A 20,524-nucleotide genomic window follows, 5' to 3' on the forward strand; every position below is an offset into this window, starting at 1 on the left:
CCGACGCTTCATTGAGAACTTCTCATAGCATTGCCTCGCCGTTGACCCGCCTTACCAGAGAAGACGTCGCATTCGTATAAAATGAAGAGCAGCAAAAATCATTCGACGAGCTGCGGCAACGCCTTCAGATGCCACCAGTCCTCGCACACTTTGATGATGACGCATTGACAACAGTGCACACCGACGCTAGCAATGTCGGCTTAGGAGCTGTACTCATGCAGTGGCAGGATGGCGCCGAACAAGTAATTGCTTACGCGAGCAGAACTCTCTCACGTGCGGAAGAAAATTATTCCACTACGGAAAAACAGTGCCTTGCGGTGGTGTTGGTGGTTATAAAATTCCGCCCATGTCTGTATGGTCATCCTTTTAATGTTGTCAGCGACCATCACTCCCTCTGCTGGCTGACGAATTTAAAAGACCCTTTAGGACGGTTGGCGCGCTGGAGCCTGAAGCTTCAAGAATTTGACATGACAATGGTCTACAGATCGGGGAAGCGGCATTCAGACGCTGATTGCCTTTCTCGTGCGCCATACGAAGCTGCGACGGCAGAAGATGACGATACAGCTTTTGTCGGAGTTGTAAACACGGCAACTGTCGCACAGCTGCAACGAGACGACCCCGAACTAGAACCCATAATACGTTTTTTAGAGGGTCGCACTTCAGCAGTATTTAGACTGTTTGCGAGAGGGCTTTCGTCATTTTGCTTGCGCAACGACGACCTGTATAAGATGAACTTCACGCCACACGGAAACGACTACTTACTCGTCATCCCAACATCTCTAAGGAGCGAAGTATTACAGGCGTGCCACGATGAATCAACATCCGGCCACCTGGGTTACACGCATACGTTGTGCAGAGTGAGTAAAAAATACTACTGGCCAAGACTGACGGTGACCGTTCAACACTATGTTCGGACGTGCCTTGATTGCCAGCGCAGAAAAGTTCCACTCGTCAAATCAGCGGGCCTCCTCTGTCCTATTGATGTGCCTGTTACTCCATTCGCTCAAGTCGGAATGGATCTTTTGGGCCCATTTCCAACCTCATCAGCAGGTCGCAGATGGATTATAGTAGCCACCGACTACCTCACTCGTTACGCCAAAACCAAGGCTTTGGAGAGGAGCACGGCAAGTGAAGCAGCCCGATTTTTCGTAGAGAATGTGGTGCTGAGGCATGGTGCTCCATCAGTGGTAATAACTGACAGGGGAACTGCATTCGCAGCCGAACTATTACAGAAAGTTTTAAGACTTAGCGGCACATCCCAACGGCAAACAACGGCGTATCATCCGCTAGCGAATGGTCTTACGGAGCATCTCAACAAGACACTAGCGGATATGCTCTGCATTTACGTCGATGTGGAGCATAAAAACTGGGATGAGATCTTGCCGTATGTCATGTTCGCCTATAACACGGCTTATCAAGAAACAACAAGAACAACGCCATTCCGCCTTCTTCATGGTCGTGAAGTCATCACTATGCTGGATGCTATGCTGCCGCACGAGTGCGAAGACACTGAAACGAATGCTGATTATATCACTCAGCTGGCCGAACAAGCCCGACAACTTGCACGCCTACGTATTAGTCGCCAGCAGGACTACGATTCAAGACGGTACAACCTTCGTCACCGACCAGTCTCCTACGAGCCAGGAGAGAAAGTTTGGATATGGACACCTATTCGGCGCCGTGGCCTCTCAGAAAAACTGTTAAGACGGTACTTCGGTCCCTATAAAGTTCTGCGACGTCTCAGTGACATTAATTATAAGGTTGTTCCTGATACTGCGCACTCTTCAAGGCGTCGAAGGTATGCTCCAGAAGTTGTGCTGTGGTACGCATGAAGCCTTATTTCTCCGAATTAACTCATGCGTTTTCAACGAGTACAAACCGCTTTGATTATAAAGCATCGGGACGATGCTTTCTTGAATGAGAGGCTAATGTCACGGCTAAAGGCCGGGCAAGAAGACAGCGGACGATGAAGTGATGAGCGTGGACAGCACCCACGGTTTCTCCGAGGAAGAAGTCGAAGCGGCTGCTCTTTTGTTCTGCTAATACAGACCTCGTTTTTTTCTGGTCGCACCGTCGTCCTGTATTCTGTTATTTTCACCTAGCGACAATATAATAATATTTATTGTTCAAGTTTTACATCCTGAAAACCACAATAAGATTACAAAAGACGACATAATGAAGAGCTCCATACATTTTGACCTTCTGGTGTTCTTCAACGTGCACCTAAATCTAAGCACACAGGCTTCCAGAATTTTCGCATACATGGAAAATACAGCCGCTGCGGCCAGGATTTGACCCAGAGGCCTCGGGTCAGCAAATGAGCACCATAACCACTATACCAGCACAGCGGGTCCACTGTACAGCGACCTAACAGTTGCGATGCTCAGCTGCTGGTCCGAAGGTCGTAGATTACATCCCATCTGCGGCGGTCGCATTTAGATGGAGACAATATGCTAGAGACTGATATACAATACAAAGTCAGGGCACATTAAAGAACACCAGATGGTCATAATGTCCACAGCCCCGTACTTTGGTGTTCCTCGTAATCATATCATGGTTTTTGGACGTTAAACACCAGATGTTATACAATTGACTCTCGTTAATTCAAACTCGAAGGGACCTCTGAATTTAGTTGGAACTATCAACAAGTTTGAATTATCAGAAGTTTTCAGATATATGACTGTGGGTGAGATGACACCACACATTATAATTAGGCACTGATTTTATCAGATTTAAAAATTTTTATGGGCGAAGCTCCTTAAGGCGTGGGTCTGTACATCCTCTGAGGTATGTAGTTGTAGAAGTAGGTAGCCACCTCTAGTTTAGTTCTTGCAGTATTCACTAGAAGGCGGTACTTGTAGTTGATGATAAAAGATGCGAGATGCTATAATAGGAATGATATCACATATGGCGCGTGTCATTGGTGAAAAGAAATCGTTCAATTTAGTGCGGCAAATTCAAAAAATTTATGACCGTTCTTTCCTATTTATAAATGCCTTTTCAAGTTCACGCCATTTCATGGCTAAACATTTCAACTATTTTCTTTTATTTTCAGCACTTTTTAAATAAATTTTTGTATTACTTTTTGTGATGTTATACGTGTAACCTTATTTGATATCAGTTATGCATGACTGTCTGCCATTCCTGCTGCTTTGCCAACTTGTGAACGGGGTCGGGACCTCGTCAAGCTCTTGAGCTTTTAGTCCTGTACTCCTCCTAATCAAAACGAAATAAAAATGATTGATTGACTGACGCACGCTAGGGGGAGCGTTGTAATAAAATTCGTTTGCTGTTGGCATGTGCTAGGAGTCACCGGATGGACAAGGCTGCAGAGCGGTGAGCGCACAAGGCAGTGGCAGTGCGTGCTCGCGCGGCCACTCCCATGTGGGAGCCCGTGATGAAGAATTGCAGTGAGACGGGTCAGGTGCCTATCAAAAGTAGATGAAAAGACTATCACATCATCTAGGTAACAGAGACAAGTAAATCGCATATTATCACGACCTCAAAACAGAGGTCTTCCCGTAGAAACTGAGACACCAGAAGCAGGTAGGTTCTTTTAATAGAACGCGCAAGAGAGTTCTTCTTTTTCATTCATTTCATTGTACTTCAAGGCACATGCACAACTGTCATTGTCTTTCTTTGTGACAGGCACGTGACATATGCCTCCCTCTAAAAGAGGCATCGTCCCGATGCACAACTTAGGCGCTCTACCAGGCGTATGAAGTGGTCGCGTGAACTGGATAAATACGTTTTCATTCGCACGACGTGTACGACTTCGGGTGAATGATTTTGACGCTAAGAACTACAGTCAGTGTCGGGAACAACTTCATAGTTCACGTCGTTCAAGCGTCGCGTGACGCTGTATGGGCCAAAGTATCGTCTTAGCAGTTTTTCCGACGGTCCACGTCGACGTATCGGAATCCAGACCCAGACCTTGTCGCCTGGTGTGTAGCTAATAAACTTGTGTCGGGGGTCGTACCGTTGTGTATCTTGATGCTGTTGATGACAGATGCGCACACGCGCGAGCTGTCTGGCTTCTTCGGCGCGCTGAGTGAACTCTTCGGCGTCCACATGGATGTCGTCACACTCATGCAGCAACATGGCGTCCAACATTGTCGTGACTTCGCGACCATAGATCAGACTGAACGGCGTCATTCCAGTGATTTCTTGTCGAGCAGTATTATAGGCAAAGGTCACGTACGGCAATATCTGATCCCAGTTTTTATGTTCCGTGCCAACGTACATGCTGATCATGTCTGTGAGGGTCCTATTGAGGCGCTCCGTCAGTCCGTTTGTCTGCGGATGATAAGCAGTTCTCCGGTGAGCTGTACCGCTGAGTTCGAGAGCCGACTCCAAAAGCTCTGCGGTGAAGGTGGGTCCTCTGTCTGTGATCACTGCTGTCGGAGCGCCATGCCGAAGGAAGATGTTTTCATTTCATTTCATTTCATTTTATTACCTTAAAGGTCCCCAGGGGGACATTACATAAGGGGTGGGGTTACAAAAAACGTACAAAAAAAAGCCATGAATTAGTTTGAAAAATGGCTTGTGACGCTATGCATAAATGTTGATGGACAGGTGATTGCTGCAATATGGTGGGGGAGGTCATTCCAGTCTTTTGCTGCACGAAGAAAAAATGAGGCAGCAAAAGTAACGGTGCGGGAACGTTGACGGGCAACTTGGAAGACATGGCCAATGCGATATGACCTGCGAAATGGGGGGGGAAATGTAAGGTTCGATAGCAAGTGGACTGTGAAAAAGTTTATGAAACAAGCAAAGGGTGGCAATGCGGCGGCGGGAAGATAGAGGGGACAGGCCAATTTCTTCTTTCAATGAAGAACTGAGCGGCCTCTGCTGCTGTGTCGTGCTGCATAGCTTTAGTCTCCGCATAACGGGAGAGGTAATCGGTGGCCACGATTATCATTCTGTTTCCTGTTGTGGAAGTTAAAAAGGGGCCTAGGAAATTCGTTCCAATCTGGGTGAACGATTTTGCTGGTGCTTCGACTGGATGTAAAAGACCGGCTGGCTTGCTAGGAGGTGCTTCGCGTCTTTGGCAGTTGGTGCAAGTTCGCACGTGATGGTTAACATCAGCGAGAAACTCTGGCCAGTAGTACTTGCATCGTAGTCGGCACAATGTTGGGGTGTAGCTTAGATGACCAGAAGTTGCTTCATCAAGGCACGCTTCCATAATTTCTTTTCGAAGAGAGGCAGGCACGACGAGCAAGTGCGGGTTGCCGATTGCTGAGAAGTTTTTCTTATAGAGAACATCATTTTGCAAGCAAAAAGATGGCAGTCCTCTGGCAAATAACCGCGGCACGTTCTTACGTCGTCCTTCTAAATATTCAATGAGTGGTAACAGCTCGGGGTCACTGCGCTGCTCCCGTGCAATAGTGGCCGTGTTGACAACTGCCAAGAATGCCGCGTCGATGTTTTCGTCATCACGAGAGACAGTCTCCACTGGCGACCGTGAGAGACAGTCGGTGTGCCGCTTCCCAGATTTATAGACGATGGTCATGTCGAACTCTTGAAGTCTTAGGCTCCAGCGCGCCAAACGGCCAGATGGATCTTTAAGGTTGGTGAGCCAGCACAAAGAGTGATGGTCGCTAACAACCTTGAAGGAGCGGCCGTACAAATATGGACGAAATTTGATGACCGCCCACACCACGGCGAGACACTCCTTCTCGGTAGTCGAGTAGTTCTGCTACATGCTAAAGAGAGTTCTGCTGGCGTAGGCTATTACTCTTTCACAGCCGTCTTGCCACTGCACCAGAACGGCACCCAGACCTACATTGCTGGCGTCAGTGTGAAGTGCTGTAGGGGCTTCCTGGTCGAAGTGTGCGAGGACTGGAGGTGTTTGCAGGCGTTGTCGTAGTTCATTGAACATCATTTGCTGTTGTTCACCCCAAAAGAAGGGGACGTCCTCACGTGTGAGTCGTGTCAATGGCGCCGCAATAGACGAAAAGTCCTCAATAAATTGCCGGTAATAGGCACACAACCCTAAAAAGCGTCTCACGGCCTTTTTGTCGCGTGGTGCAGGAAATTGCGCTACGGCGTCAATTTTGGCCGGGTCAGGTCGAACACCCTCGTGACTGACGACGTGGTCTAGAGCTGAGTTCGTTAAAACCAAAATGACATTTTTCCGGTTTTAAAGTAAGGCCGGCCGAACGTATGGCTTGAAGGACGGTGAATAAACGGCTGAGATGTTCCTCGAATGTTGCTGAGAATACAATAACATCGTCCAGATAGACCAAGCATGTTTTCCACTTCAGGCCTGATAGTACAATGTTCATGAGACGCTGAAAAGTGGCTGGCGCCGAGCACAACCCAAAAGAAAGCACCTTAAATTGGTAAAGGTCACCGAGCGTCACAAAGGCCGTTTTTGCACGATCTCTTTCATCGACTTTTATCTGCCAGTAGCTGCTTCGAAGGTCCATTGAAGAGAAATAGTCCGCATGACGTAGCCCATCGAGTGAATCGTCTATGCGGGGCAGTGGATAGACGTCTTTCTTCGTGACTTGGTTCAACTTGCGAAAATCAATACAGAAGTGCAAGCTGCCGTCTTTTTTCTTGACCAAAACCACGGGGGATGCCCAAGGACTTTTCGAAGGCTGTATGACGTCATCCGCGAGCATCTTGTGTACTTGCTTCTGAATCTCCTCGCGCTCATTTGTTTGGAGACACACGGTAGGGGCTTTGTCGAATCGGTCGCGTGTTGTCTTCGGTAATGATGCGGTGCTTGGTCAATAGTGTTTGCTGGACCTTTGACGTACGCGAAAAGCAGTCTTCTAATTGGTGTATAAGTTCAAGCAGGCGCTTTCTGTCAGAGGGCGGTAGCGTAGAGCAGATGTCCACCGACAAAGTAGTCGAGGCGGGGACAGCCCCGTCATCTGGTTGCAAGGTAAAACAATCCCCGGCTTGGTCTACATCGTCGTAGTAGGCAATTGCGGTACCCTTCTGGATTTGATGGCGCTCGTTGCTGAAGTTTCTGAGGAGCACTTCTGCCTGTCCACCAGTAAGCGCCAGGACGCCCCTCGCGATGGAAATGCTTTGCGTGAACAAAAGAGTGACTATGTGCTCCGCTATCACATCTTTATAGCAAGGACACCCCCTGGACACCGACACAAGGCAGCAGGATCTCAGTGGGAGTGTCACATCATCGGCTATTTGCAAACGACCGCGTGGTTCTTCACTGCTGTTGTTGGCATAAGGATGTGCGCAAAACGTCACCATACGTTGAGGGATGTTGATAACAGCGCCATGTCTTGAAGAAAAGCCATGCCCAAAATTAACTCTTTACAGCAGTCTGGCAACAGGACGAAAGTGGCCACGAAGCTAGAATCCCCGATGTGAACTACAGTGGTGCATTTGCCCGTGGGTGTCATCAGCTGACCACCAGCACTCCTTATGTGCGGCCCTGTCCACGGTGTCTTGACCTTCCTAAGGCGGTCGGCGAGCTCTTGTCGCATGATTGAGAAGTCGGCGCCAGTGTCGACCAGTGCTGTAACGTGATGTCCGTCAATGAGAACGCTCAGATCGGCACCTACAACTTCATCAGCATTAATATTTGTCGTCGTATTCGTCGTCGTTGTCGTCATACCTTCTTGCGATGATTGGAGGAACTTTTCAGTGTCTCGACGATTGGCAACCTTGCCCCTCGAGGTCGCATCAGTTAGTTTCCCCGGCGCGAGCTAGGCAAACGGCCTCTGGTGACGTCCACGTAGCTCTGAGAGGAGTCATGATGACGCGCAGGTGATGGAGATCACCAGTGACACGGTGGGGTTGCTTGGGCAGGCGATAGTTGATCGGCATCGTGGGCACGACGGTCTTCGGAGCGGAAAGAAGCGGGGCGAGAAAAGTTCCTGAACCCAGAATTGCCGTGACCGCAATAGCGGGGCAATGTGACCGGGTTCTCCGCAGCGGTAGCAAATAGGTCGACGGTCGGCCATGCGCCACAAGTCAGTTCGGCGAACTGGTGGTCGTCTCGTAGAATCCCGTTGCCACCAAGGTACGGCAGCGGGTCGTGGCTGGAAGGGCGTCGCCACAAATGTCGGTGGAGGGCGACGGACCACATCAGCGTAGCTCACTAAATGTGGCTCAGGACTTGGCGCGAGTGGTGTAATGGCTTGCCTCAACTCCTGGCGGATGATTTCGGCAACAGATGCGACTGGCTGTTGGGCAGGGGGAACCCAGAAGGCCCGAAGTTTCTCACTCAGTATTTCCTTAATCATTTGTCGCAGGGAACCTTCGCATACGGCAGTGTTCTGAGCTGCAGCACTTACTGCCGTGTGGTTCTGCAGGTGGTCAAAGTGTCGGCGTCGTTATTGCAGTGCGCGCTCGATGACTGTCGCCTCTCTTATGAATTCATCTACTGTTGTAGGTGGATTTCGTACGAGGCCCGCAAACACTTGTTCCTTAACACCCTGCATTAGGTGACGCACCTTCTTCGCCTCGGGCATGTCAGGGTCAGCTCGTCGAAACAGACGGATCATACCCTCTGCGTACATGGCGGCTGTTTTATTGGGTTTTTGCACGCGTGCCTCAATCACTTGCTGTGCGCGATCCCGTCGGTCCGAGTTCAAAAATGTAGCGAGGAGCTTTCGACGGAAGTCTTCCCAAGATTGGAATGTAGCCTCGCGGTTCTCATACCACGTGCGAGCACTATCTTCCAGTGCGAAATATGCATGGCCAAGTTTGTGCTGTTCGCTCCAGTAGTTGGATACAGCGGCCCGTTCGAACTGTTTGAGCCAGTACTCGACATCCTTGTACTCTTCCCCACGGAAAACTTTAGGATTGCGAGGATGTTCAAGAGTTACCTGCGAGGGAAGAGTGGTCTGCGATGGCGGGATAACCGTGGATGTTGTAGGAGCTGCCATGCTGGAAAGAGGCGGAACAGGTGCGGACTCTGGACTTAGGCCTAGTAGGCGCCGACTGAATCAGTGCACTGGAGTCGTGACGAGGGGCTGAGTCTCTGGACTAAGTGAACGGATCCGAGCAAGACTGTCCTGCATCAGGTTGTAGGCTCCAGCAACTCCACCAGTGTCAAGACATCAAAACAGAGGTCTTCCCGCAGAAACTGAGACACCAGAAGCAGGTAGGTTCTTTTAAAAGAACGCACAAGAGAGTTCTTCTTTTTCATCCATTTCATTGTACTTCATGGCACATGCACAACTGTCATTGTCTTTCTTTTTGACAAGCACGTGACAATAAAACCACGCAGGAGAGAGTCCATAATTCGTTGGAATGTGGCAGGGGCATTGCATAGTCCAAAAGACATCACCTTAAACTGGTATAAACCATCCGGTGTAATAAAGGCCATCTTCTCGCGGTCTATTTCATCGACAGAAATCTGCCAGTAGCCAGACTGAAGATCAATGGACGAGAAGTATGTAGCATCGTGCAGGCAGTCCAACGCGTCATGGATGCGTGGTAACGAGTACACGTGTTTTTGCGTGATCTTGTTGAGGTGGCGATAGTCAACGCAGAAGCGCCAGGTACTGTCCTTTTTTTTCACAACGGCGACAGGGGAGGCCCAAGGACTACTTAATGGTTCTATGACACCTTTGTTGAGCATTTTGTCAACTTCCCCTTGGATAACTCTGCACTCAGTGTGGGAGACACGATAGGGGCGTCAGCGAATGGAACTGGTGTCACCAGTGTTTATATGGCGCTGAATGGTAGATGTTTGCCCTAGAGGTCTGTCGTAGAATTAAAAAATGTTGGTATATGATGTGAGAAGGCGACGGATGTCTTTGGCTTGGACATGATTGAGGTCAGGTGCAATCATCTTCGAGAAACGATCTGGCAGAGAACAGGTGCTGTTAGCTACAGGAGACTGAAGTAAATCGATCTCGGTGGTGAGAGCTGCTATTTCAAATTCGTCAGCATTAGATACGCTGGCCAAGAACATGCCACGAGGAAGTACTTGAGGGCAAAAGCTGAAATTGAGAAGTGGGAGCAAGGTACAGTTCTCAGTGACAGTCACAAGCGTATTGGGAATGGCGATGTTGTGCACCAAAAGGATGTCGGCGAGAGGAAGCAGGACATATTGACCATCAGAAACCTGTGGCTGTGCGGTCAAAACGACGTAGCTGGCTGCCTGAGGTGACAGTCGCACATCGTGAAGAAAGCACAGGCGCAGCGGGGCTGTGTGGGGTTCAGCGACTATCTGAGGCAGCTCTAGCTGAAGGACGCCGGTAGCAGAATCGATAAGAGCAGAATGATTCGACAAGAAGTCCAGGCCTAGGATAAGGTCATAAGGGCAGTGGTCAACCACAGTGGTCAATCAAAATGACAGTGGTCAATGACAGTAGGCAGTGGTCAATCAAAATGACAGTAGTGTGGTCCTTTATACTTAAGCGGGCAGTGCACAGACCGAGAACCATCGGCATGCAGCCATCGGCCACACAGAGCATTTGTCCAGCCGCTTGTGTCAGAACTTTCTTTAAATGCGTGTGCAGGCTTGAACTCATGACCCAAATGCTTGCGCTAGTGTCTACAAGTGCTTGTACAGGTACACCATCTACTTCAACATCTATTACATTTCGTCTGGTAGGAATGAAGAGAGAATTTGCTGTGGAAGTCGTCAATGCAGCACCGCCTCCGGCAGCTGCATTTCTCAGTTTTAAGAGACGATGCAGCCGGAAGCCACGGGAGACAAGAAGCGCCGCGGCTGCGGTGAACGGGACGATGAGCGACGTATTTGCGGCGAAAGAGACTGGTGCCCACTTGGTGAAGGCGAGCGGCTGTACCAAGTGTTCCAAGAATGGTCAACGGCATAAGACTCTTCGGCAGCTGAAAAGGTGCAGGGGGTACCATCGAAACGGGTCATATTGGTCGTTGAATGAAACACCGAGGACCATGTGTAGCGGCAGTAACGAGCAATATGTCCAACGCGGTGGCAGTTGAAACGTATAGACGGTCATCTACAGTTCGCCACTCAGCTGGGTTGCGAGTATGTGGAGAAAACCGTCGGTCGGAGGAGGGCATCGCGAAAGGGCGTTCGCTGACTCTGGGTGCGGTGACATGGCACACAGAATGCACTCCGATGTTTTCAAGCTCCTAGCGCACGATGGCTTGAACAAGAGGAACATTAACAGGAGTGGTATCAGTACTGCGCAAATAGAACGTTAAGGGCGCCATTGCTTCCAATTCGCAACAAACAATTCGTGTCAGGTCTCTCAGTGGGGACGGACGTTGTGGTGCAAACTGGTCCTCGCGAGTCAATGTTGCAGCGGTGTTTAGAAGTTGGGCGCATGTTTGCAGAATGGGGTGACTTTTCACTTGCTCGAACTGACGACACTTTTTGAAGATCACGTCCACGGTGGAACAGCCCTTGCACATCAGGTGATAGATTGCATCATCGGCCATCCCTTTCAGGACATGCCCGACTTTGTCCCCTTCTGTCATGTCCCTTTCGGCCTTTTGGCAGAGAGCCAGCAAATTTTGAATGTATGCGAGGTACGATTCTGTGGGGGATTGGGCACGGCAGGCTCAATTCCTTTTTGGCGGCGATCTTACGACTGGCGGTTTTGCCAAACACCTCTCGCATCTTTTCTTTGCATTGGTCCTAGCTGGTGAGCTCTTCTTCGTTGCTTTCATACCACACCTTCGCCGTGCCTCTCAAGTAAAACAGTACATTAGCCAACTGAAGTGTGTTATCCCATCTGTTCGGCACACTTACTCGTTCGAACATGGCCAACCAATCGTCAAAGTCGACGCCATCAGTCCCGCAGAATGTACCAGGACCCCGTAACAATATGATGAAAAGATGCGAAATGCCGGGGCTTGGAGTGCTCACTCGATGAACAGACAGACAGACAGACTCACGCACAGATGGACGCATGAACGGACGGACACACGGATGGAAGCACGGACGAACTGACTGACACTTTGCCCCACTTATCAAGTCATCACCATTCACTCCGTTGATATGCTGTGATTTTTAAAAGCGTTGTTAAACCCTAACTACGCCCAATGAACAGAAAAAACAAATGTAAGGTCCACAAGTTTATTGACCATTTATAACTGATCAGACCTTTTAAAGGAAAAGTGAATTTCCAACTGCTTCATTGCTGTAGGTGTGTGACAAGCACAACGCTCTCTATAGCAGTTGAAAAGCATCCCGGTTTACCATGCGTGTGCTTTGTTTCAAACATTTGTTTACTTGCAAAGCCTTGTTCCTTGAAGGCATCAGGTGCTAATTTTTAATTTTAGACTGCTGTGATTATGTAAGCACGCAAAATTTTAAATAGTAGTGGGAAAGCAGCAGATATTTTCTGGTATGGAACTGCAAAAGGTATGAATTACCTGGATGATGAAGTTTAAATTAAGAGGCTTTTAAATACATTAAACGAATAGAGGGTGTTATGACCGTCATCATTATTGAAGTCTTTCTGTCTTTGTAAACGGGACGAAAATATTTTGACGCATTCCAAGCAAGGATATGCCGTCAAGACGGGTTGGCTTCCTGTCAGCGAAACGTGCAAAAGTGGTCCAGGACCGGTCCACGCAAAGAAAACGCACGAGCCAAGAAAGACCATTGTGAGCTCGACTCTATGCAAGGCTTTCGAGGCAAACAAGGAAGAAGCTGGGCCATTTTCGAGGTCACCGAGGATCTGGAAAGATCCGAACCAGCATGGTATTTGCAGTTTGGGCTGAAAGCTAAAACCAAACTGGTTGTGGCTGCACCTTGCGAGGAGATGCGAAGCCTCAGATATTCGCAGCTAAGCCGCAGCTTCTAGCAAACAACCAGGAATGAAATGTGGGGTTGAAGGAAAGGAAAAGGCACTATCTGCTGTAGCCCTTACGGGAGCCCGCCTGGACGACGAGGGATTAGTTGACTACTCCTTCTTCCCCCTTTCTCCATAGGATCGGCTGAATGGGGAGGCATATTTTGACGATATGCTGGCACACCACTACATTGTCCTACCCAAACACAGCCAGGCAAGTTTGGCACGTGTACTGGCAGCCGGTTTTTTGAACCTCACCCAACTGCCAGAAGAGTCTTGGAAACCAAGGTAATCTAAGATCATCAGACATGCGCGAACTCTTGGTGACGTGTGCGAAACGTCGGTGCAGTGCGTTTGTGACCTTATTTGGGCATCGTGTAGACTGTGCCCTCTGCACATGCATTTTGTGGTGTCTTTCCCCTCCTTCGTGGGTGGAGCACCTAGACCATGGAGCACTCTTGGTGGAAGCCGTGGACAATGTGCCCATGGTTGGCAACGAGGTGCTTTATAAGCGGAAGACGTTTGTATATTTTAAGCTACACAGTTCAACAGTTCCCCTGCACAGTTCTGATCACTTGATCACCTCCTTTCGAATTCTCAGTTACTAACCATATAAATAAATTGTTGTCGTTTTACGAGTGCTTTATCTGACTTGTTCGACGATGGGTCCTAGGAAGGGGGCCTGCCATCAAACTAAGACCCGCAGGACTCGGAGTCCCAACAAGGGCCAACCAAAAAATTTAATTTTGTTTCAATGAACCAAAAGTATGAATTATCAAAGTTTGAATTATTGGGAGCCTACTGCAATTGCATTGTTCAGAAATAGTGGCAATCATAGTCGTCAGCGGTTGGCAATCTGGTCAGTGGCAGGGTGCAGCGACATTTATACATGTGGCATCCAAGATTCCCGCCTCATCCTTGATGGCCTTGTTAGTTCCAGAATAAACACTACGGTTCACTTAGCGTGCTCAGGCTTATCAGAACAATCTAATATAGTCAGCAATGTTCGACATTCAACAGGGTGCGCAAAGCAGTGGTTACACGTGCGACAACTTTGTCACATGAAAATCTGAGTGCAAGTCTTTGCAGATAGGCAAGATGGTCGCACCAAGCAAAGTTATAGCACAGATGGTGGTGAGAAAAGAACATTAGAGTACAATCAGTTAGAAATCGGGTGCCAACTGCCATTTATTTTCTCTTCACTATTAACTCAATCCATAAGCATTCTCTGTTCAGTATGTAGCTATTGACCATGAGATATTTTTTTTAGTTACACGACCCTTACATGTCTCCACAAGTGACCACAAAAATTGCAATGGTAGCCTGTGTATGTAATTGGGCAACCTAGCATTTCTTTTTTTCTGGAAGACTACAAGAATTACCTATTGGTGCGTACTCAGGGCAAATTATGCAATTTCTACTGAAATGTAGCTGGATGTAGCAGGTTTCACTTCTGAATGCAGTACCTGTAATTATTGTGTCAAAGGAAAAACAAGACATTCACCTTTTGGAGCAGTATCTTCAAAAAATGAACCGCCTTCTCTGACAGACCTTCATTCACAGATGTAATCAGCCTCTGCAAATAGTCAACACCAGTATCGGTGCTTATAAGAGCAAGCATTCCAAAACAAAACTTGGACTACCCCGACGCTCTACTAGAAACCCTACAAGGCTTAATGATACACGAGGAAACATAGGAATTTAAAGGCAGAAAAATGAAAACAAGCAATCTCTAGCTCATTCGATTTCCATAATATAGTTTCCTTTACACTACCAAACTCACAACAGCAAATTTGTTCTCCCTTTGAGCAAGATCAACTTTATAGAGCAATTTTTCAAGTTCATTGCAATCTTTTGTGAGGTACATGTACTTTCTACCTTTAGGGACCATATAAAATTATTATAATTAGGCATTATTAACAAAACACAAATAAAAATAAATATTATTAATAAATATGGTAGTTTGATAGCAAATAGTTGCTGTGTTTGATAGCAAAACTTTCTCAATGAATCTACACCAGGAAACAGGTATTCACAAATCCCTTAATTAACTCTTTGATCAAATGGTTCTCGGCTACCACATGAAGATATTGAAGGCTGCCTGCTCTTTTTTTTTCTGAAAGCAGACCACTTCAAAACGACCCTTGTTTTGAAAAAAATGGCAGGTGCCTTCTTGAGGCAAATATACAGCATGCACTTACGATAAATATCAATGTGAAAAAAAAAAAAAAAAAACAGACTGATTGGTCCACAGCACAGCTCTTTTGAGAATCCAAGCAGAATCTACGACCAGCTGAAGCATGTCTGCCAAATGGTTCTTTGCATTTTATTGTGATAGTAATTATATGAACACTCCAGGCTGGAATTTGCCACCGACGTCGGCGTCGCCCTTATTCGTTGTATATGTATACCTATCTACCATATTTACTCACGTAATGAACGCACTCGCATAATAAATGCACCCCCAACTTTTGTGATCAAAATTATGATTCCCCCCCCCCCCCCCCGCGTAATAAACACAACCACCACATTTATCCGCTGCAGTCCCGCTAACCGACACCTGGCGCATCATCACCCTTTGGATCTCTTCTGTTTTTTATTACTTTGCCAACTCCCCTCCACCACCTCGGCTCGCTCCCCCCCCCTTCCCCCTTGCCTGTTGTTGCATGCCGTGCCGCATTGCTTTTCTTTCTATCTGTAATAAACGCATCCCCTACATTCATCTGCTGTAGTCCCACCAGGCGCCTCTTCACCCGTTGGCGCTTTTCCATTTTTTTATTACTTTGTGGACCCCTCAGCACATCTCCCGTCTTATCTGTGCTCCACAGTGGGGTACACACGAGCCTTGCGAGTGCAGAGACATCGCAGCTGATAAGCACACGATGAGCGAAGGTCACCAAACTGCCAAAACTGCCCACGCCAACCGACGTCGGTCGCATCTTGCGAACCTCCCCCCCTTCTTTCTTCCCTTGATTGATTAAAACTATCCCTTGATAAATTAAAACTTCATTTTAGTCCTGAGAAGACGCAGGCGAGACCCCGCGCCACCTGGCTAATCCCACGTAGAGATTGTCAAGCGGAGCTTGGAGGCCCGTTCACGGGCACTCTGGACGGCCAGGGTTTGATCATTAAGTTCATTCCCTGTTCCACCATGATTGCACGCTTTCGGGCGTCCCTCAAGATCACAAGCAGATACCACTCTTGTGGTTAAAAGATTGATTGCAAGAAAAGATAGCCGCAAAGCGTTTTTATGGCATGCGCGTGCGGCCCGGGGACCTCTAGCAGAAGATAGCAGCATCAACCACCGAAGATGAGTAAAGGGCAACAAAGAAGCTGTTTCCAAACAGTGTATGGGTATGTAAATTGCGAAAGACTAAGCTTCTTAACATTTTTTTTTTGCATCACCGCATTTTTTTCTTCTCCCGAAAAGGTTCTCATAAAATTTACCCCGCGTAATAAACGCACCCTCAACTTTGTTCCGATTTTTCGAGACAAAAACGTGCATTCATTACGCGAGTAAATACAGTATATATATAAAAATTCAAAGAAGAAAAATAATTCAGAAAAAGACTTTGGCGCACAGAATCAAACGTCTGACCTCTGAATTGTGAGTGCGAGGCGTTAGCCACTGCACCACGAAGGAGCACCTCCTTCAACGTTCAAACGGCAAGCTATTTGTATCTAACACTGACCACTGCCGATGGGCATCTTGGGGCCACTCTTGTGTTTTCAGCATTACCAGATGGCGCAATGAGCGCGCGTTACCAGATCGTTAAGACGCAGCGGCGCACGCTCTCATCTCTCACGTGTATTCTGCTCCGCAAAGAGGGAACGCTCACGCGTGGGATCGCTTATCTCATGGTGGGTACAATCGTACGCCTTGAGCTTTCACCGGAGCGATTGTGTTGTAGCTACTGGACGCACAATGATCACTGCAGTCTACGTTTGTGAAAAGGGAGCGCTTTTTAATCTCAGAAAAGTAATAACTGAGATGCTGACTGGCGTCCATCTGTACCTTTGAGTATGTTTCGTGCGTAATTTCGGGGCGCATTTCGATCTGCTTACCATTGTTAGTGCGACCTTCTAACTAGTCGCTATCGCATTTATTGCTTCGCCTTTGCAGCAAAGCTGTGACTTTTTTATGCTGATGGACTTGTGTAAGCAGGTTTTGTAAAGCGAGCTTTAGACTTTGACATAGTTTATACGAGCGATTGCAGTTAAGCAAGCCAACAACAAAGATACACTCAAACCTCGACATAACAAAACTCGATAAAATGAAATATTGGTTATAACAAAGTAAATTAAAAGTATTATTGCAATAAATATAGTGTTAAATGAACTTAAATGAATATAGTGTTAAATGAAAAATTTTTGGATATAACAAACTTACTTCCGTGTAAGATGCAACATTGTTATATTTAGGTTCGAATGTATCATGAATGACGTATGTGGGCCTTTCCTCGACTTCTGACAATGAACAGTTACAGTGTTTTACCACTGACCAGAGAACAGTGTAGAAAGCAACACTTGATGGGAAAAAGGTAAGGTAGTTTTATACAAACCTCTCAGATGGGCAAGGTAAAAAAAGAGGTAGGGGGGGTCTTGAAACACTATTTTGACAATGGCAACACCCTTGAGCTTGGAGTCTCTCAGCAAAGTTGTCACCTTTTTCTCTTTGTTTTTTACTGCTCAAGTTATCGGAGAAAACAAAAAACAAATGTGTTCCATGAAACATGCAGAGCAAACCTGTGTCTTACTGCATCGCAAAACTGCTTAGCTTGGTGGCATGAAATACACCATATGCAATGTTATTCTATGTACACAAAAACTTTTACATTTACAACATGTATACTTACAGAATAATTAAGTATTTTTTGTGCTTAAAGGGGTGGTGTCACCAAATTTCGAGGCTATCCTAAGCCTGTTGTGGGTTTCCTCTGTATGCAAGGACTCTCCACACAAAGGGTCGGACAAAACAAACGTGTTGAATGTATTTTAATTCACTTTTAAAAGTGTAGCTGAATGCCCACTCTTACGATGTAGACCCATTGCTTGCGCAGCAACACTGACATTTTAGAATAAGAGAAGCAACGGCATTTGTCGTGACGTCACGCCAGATCTGTAGTGACGAGTGTGTTGGCGTCCCTTGCAGAGAAACTGTGCATTTGTCAAGGACACTGGGTGCTTTTGAAGAGACACTCGACGAGTCCTTGTCCGTCAGAGAAGCCGCGCGCATCCAGCAGCGGAGCTGCCCCGTGCTTCTTCAGCGTATTGGCACCTATAAAAGGCCGGCGCATCTAGCGTCAGGCGGCTTCCTCGTCCATGTTCTGTACATCAGGTTGTAAATATAGACGCTTTGTTTCCTTCTGGCTGCCTTTTGCCTTGCCACTGCTTGGATGCTACTGCAGATGGCCATGGCGACTGTCAGCGCGTTTGTTTTGCTGGTGCATGTGTGGCGCGTGCATGTGAGAGCAGACGAAACTCAGCACGATATGCGTCACAGCTTTGTGTGGTCACATTACCAAGCTACCTATGCATCGACGTCACTGCCCAACTTGGCGCCTCGAAACCGAAAACAGTCCACATAAGTAGAACAATATTAAACTATTTAGCAAAAATACGCGAATCTTGGTGTGTGTATCATGCTTCCTGGAGCTGAAAAAAACGCTTGCAGCAAAAAACAGGCATTCCACAAATTTGGTGTCACCACCCTTTTAATGTGTATATTAAGATTTTTCTTTATGCTTACCCTGTTCAGAGGAGTGTTGATGGTTTCATGAAATTCCTTTGTTCATGTTACAATTCTTGTTTGTTTGATAATTTTTTCCTAATATTGTTAATAAATTTGTGGTTTCAAACCAACTTTGTTTGACGGATAACTTCTTGCTGTACAATTTGATACCATAAACATTAACATCACGTACTTTGGGTGTCTTATAAATAACATTTCCTGGACTACCTAAAACGGCCTAATTTCTCGCTATCACGAAAGTGTTAACCAATGTAGAAGCAGTTGTGGTGGTTCAAGCAGGAGAGTGATAAATTCAACACTAAACTATGAATGAGCATTAAGATGTTGAAATATAATATATCTTACCGCTAATCACTTTTAACACTACTAGTGGTGGCGGCAAAAGTACGTCGAGATTGGCATGCTGACAAAGCTGTCCGAATAAAAATAACCACACTAATGGCCTTTAGTGAGAGGCTGACTCAAACCTGCCAGAGAAGTTCAACCCTGGTATCGTTATTGTTCAGCACAGCACAATGAGTTCAGCAAAACACCACAGTCACTAAATAAGCATGACAGGCAAACAGAAAATACTTGTCATATTCAGAATTTTGAGAACTCTGGATCATCCTTTGAGGTTGGGTAATGTTTAACAAGGCTTGAGATTTACCTTTGTGAGCAGACCTTTTAATGAATGCAATCTCTTTTAGTCTGCATTCTTTCTCAAGTTGCAATAACACACTCCATCTCTCTGCTTTGTTTAGAGGAAATCTCAAACAAACCAAACCTGTGCCTACTTAAAAATTCCTAAACAAAGGCAGCCAAAAAAAAAATATTAAATTTCAGTAAGAAGCAATAGCTTTTTCACTCACCACTAAAGGCTTGAGTGCCACCTTTGATTTACTAAGATGAACCTCCAGGCCCTCAGGTAATTCAGGCAGCTCCATCCACTTACAAAACTGCAAAGCAATTGATTGGCGTTCATCTTGTAATGTAAAAAAGGACATTACTTTTGTTTTGGCTAATAGAGTCATTTAGCAATAAACTGTAGTCATTTCAACAAAAAGTAGCTTGCAAAATGAATGTCTATGTAACAAGCCTCTTCCTTGTGAACAGCTCAGTTTCATATTGCCAATAGCAACATTCAATATTTTCACTCCTTCAACCATGGGCTGTGTAAATGGTCGAATGTGATTATGGCTGAATTTATTTTTTGGACACACAGCCAACATTAGCATTGTAAAGCAACAAGAAAGTAGTGCTTAGAGGCCATTTCCCATGACATAGATACTAGTTTCCCTAATTATTTATGGCATTACAACAGACTACTTGCAATAGCTTGTCATCCAAATACAAGAACCTTCTATCCTGCCTATCATATAGCACCCTATGTTGTGTTTTTTGTTAAATAGAATTTTATTGAGGCCATGATTGAAAAAAAAAAAAAACAACACAGCAAGGGCACCATCACACTAAGCAATAAATAGCAAACCTTTAAAATACAGACACAGACATAATGCACCCTGGTAAGTAAAACTATAAAATGAGTTAACACGAGCACTGAGCCAACACGTCCGACACAGCATTCATGTTGAATTTTTTATCGTCTCAAGCCATGTCTTTTGCAATTTTCCCCACCATTTAAATGAACAAACAAGTTTAACAATGCACCTTTTACCACGAACGCTGTTATGAGATCAGAACACGGGTCACGCGCAGCACTGTAGTAGTCCGCCGCCGCTGGTGTCCATTGTGAGACTGCACGTAATCTGCTAATCTTGTGCTACATGTTGATCTTGTCGTGACATCGTGTCGTAGCTGTTCCTGTGAGCTACGGCATCAACCATGACTGTGTTGATGCCATAGCTCCTTTTTAAAGATGTTTTCGCCATATAATAGCCTTGCCCACGTCGCCGAGTTCTCACATTTGGCGCAGTCGTCGACAAACCATGCTGAGGAAACTGGAACCACTCGTGCATTTCATGCCTTAAGCCTTCTTCAATCTTGCTTGCCCGTCCATCAACCGCAATACCGCTTACCAACTGGAATGAAGCCACTGTGGAAGACC

General features: G+C 46.5%; 1 protein-coding gene across 15 annotated transcripts in view; it reads right to left on the reverse strand.

The window, feature by feature from the left end:
* The window catches only part of LOC119160784 (uncharacterized), a 708,235-nt gene that overhangs the window by 275,091 nt on the left and 412,620 nt on the right, over positions 1 to 20,524 (reverse strand). For all 15 annotated transcript variants that reach the window (XR_012887742.1, XR_012887741.1, XR_012887743.1 and 12 more), the window contains 2 exons: positions 19,329 to 19,415; positions 14,230 to 14,301 (listed from right to left, as the gene is read on the reverse strand). Coding sequence is in view for 12 of the 15 variants with exons in the window: in XM_075880899.1 (XP_075737014.1) it covers positions 14,230 to 14,301; positions 19,329 to 19,415 (159 nt within the window). In the remaining 3 variants the exon portion in view is untranslated. The remainder of the gene's footprint in view (positions 1 to 14,229; positions 14,302 to 19,328; positions 19,416 to 20,524) is intronic.

The sequence above is a fragment of the Rhipicephalus microplus genome, chromosome X (assembly GCF_043290135.1).
Source record: "Rhipicephalus microplus isolate Deutch F79 chromosome X, USDA_Rmic, whole genome shotgun sequence".
Taxonomy (NCBI): domain Eukaryota; kingdom Metazoa; phylum Arthropoda; class Arachnida; order Ixodida; family Ixodidae; genus Rhipicephalus; species Rhipicephalus microplus.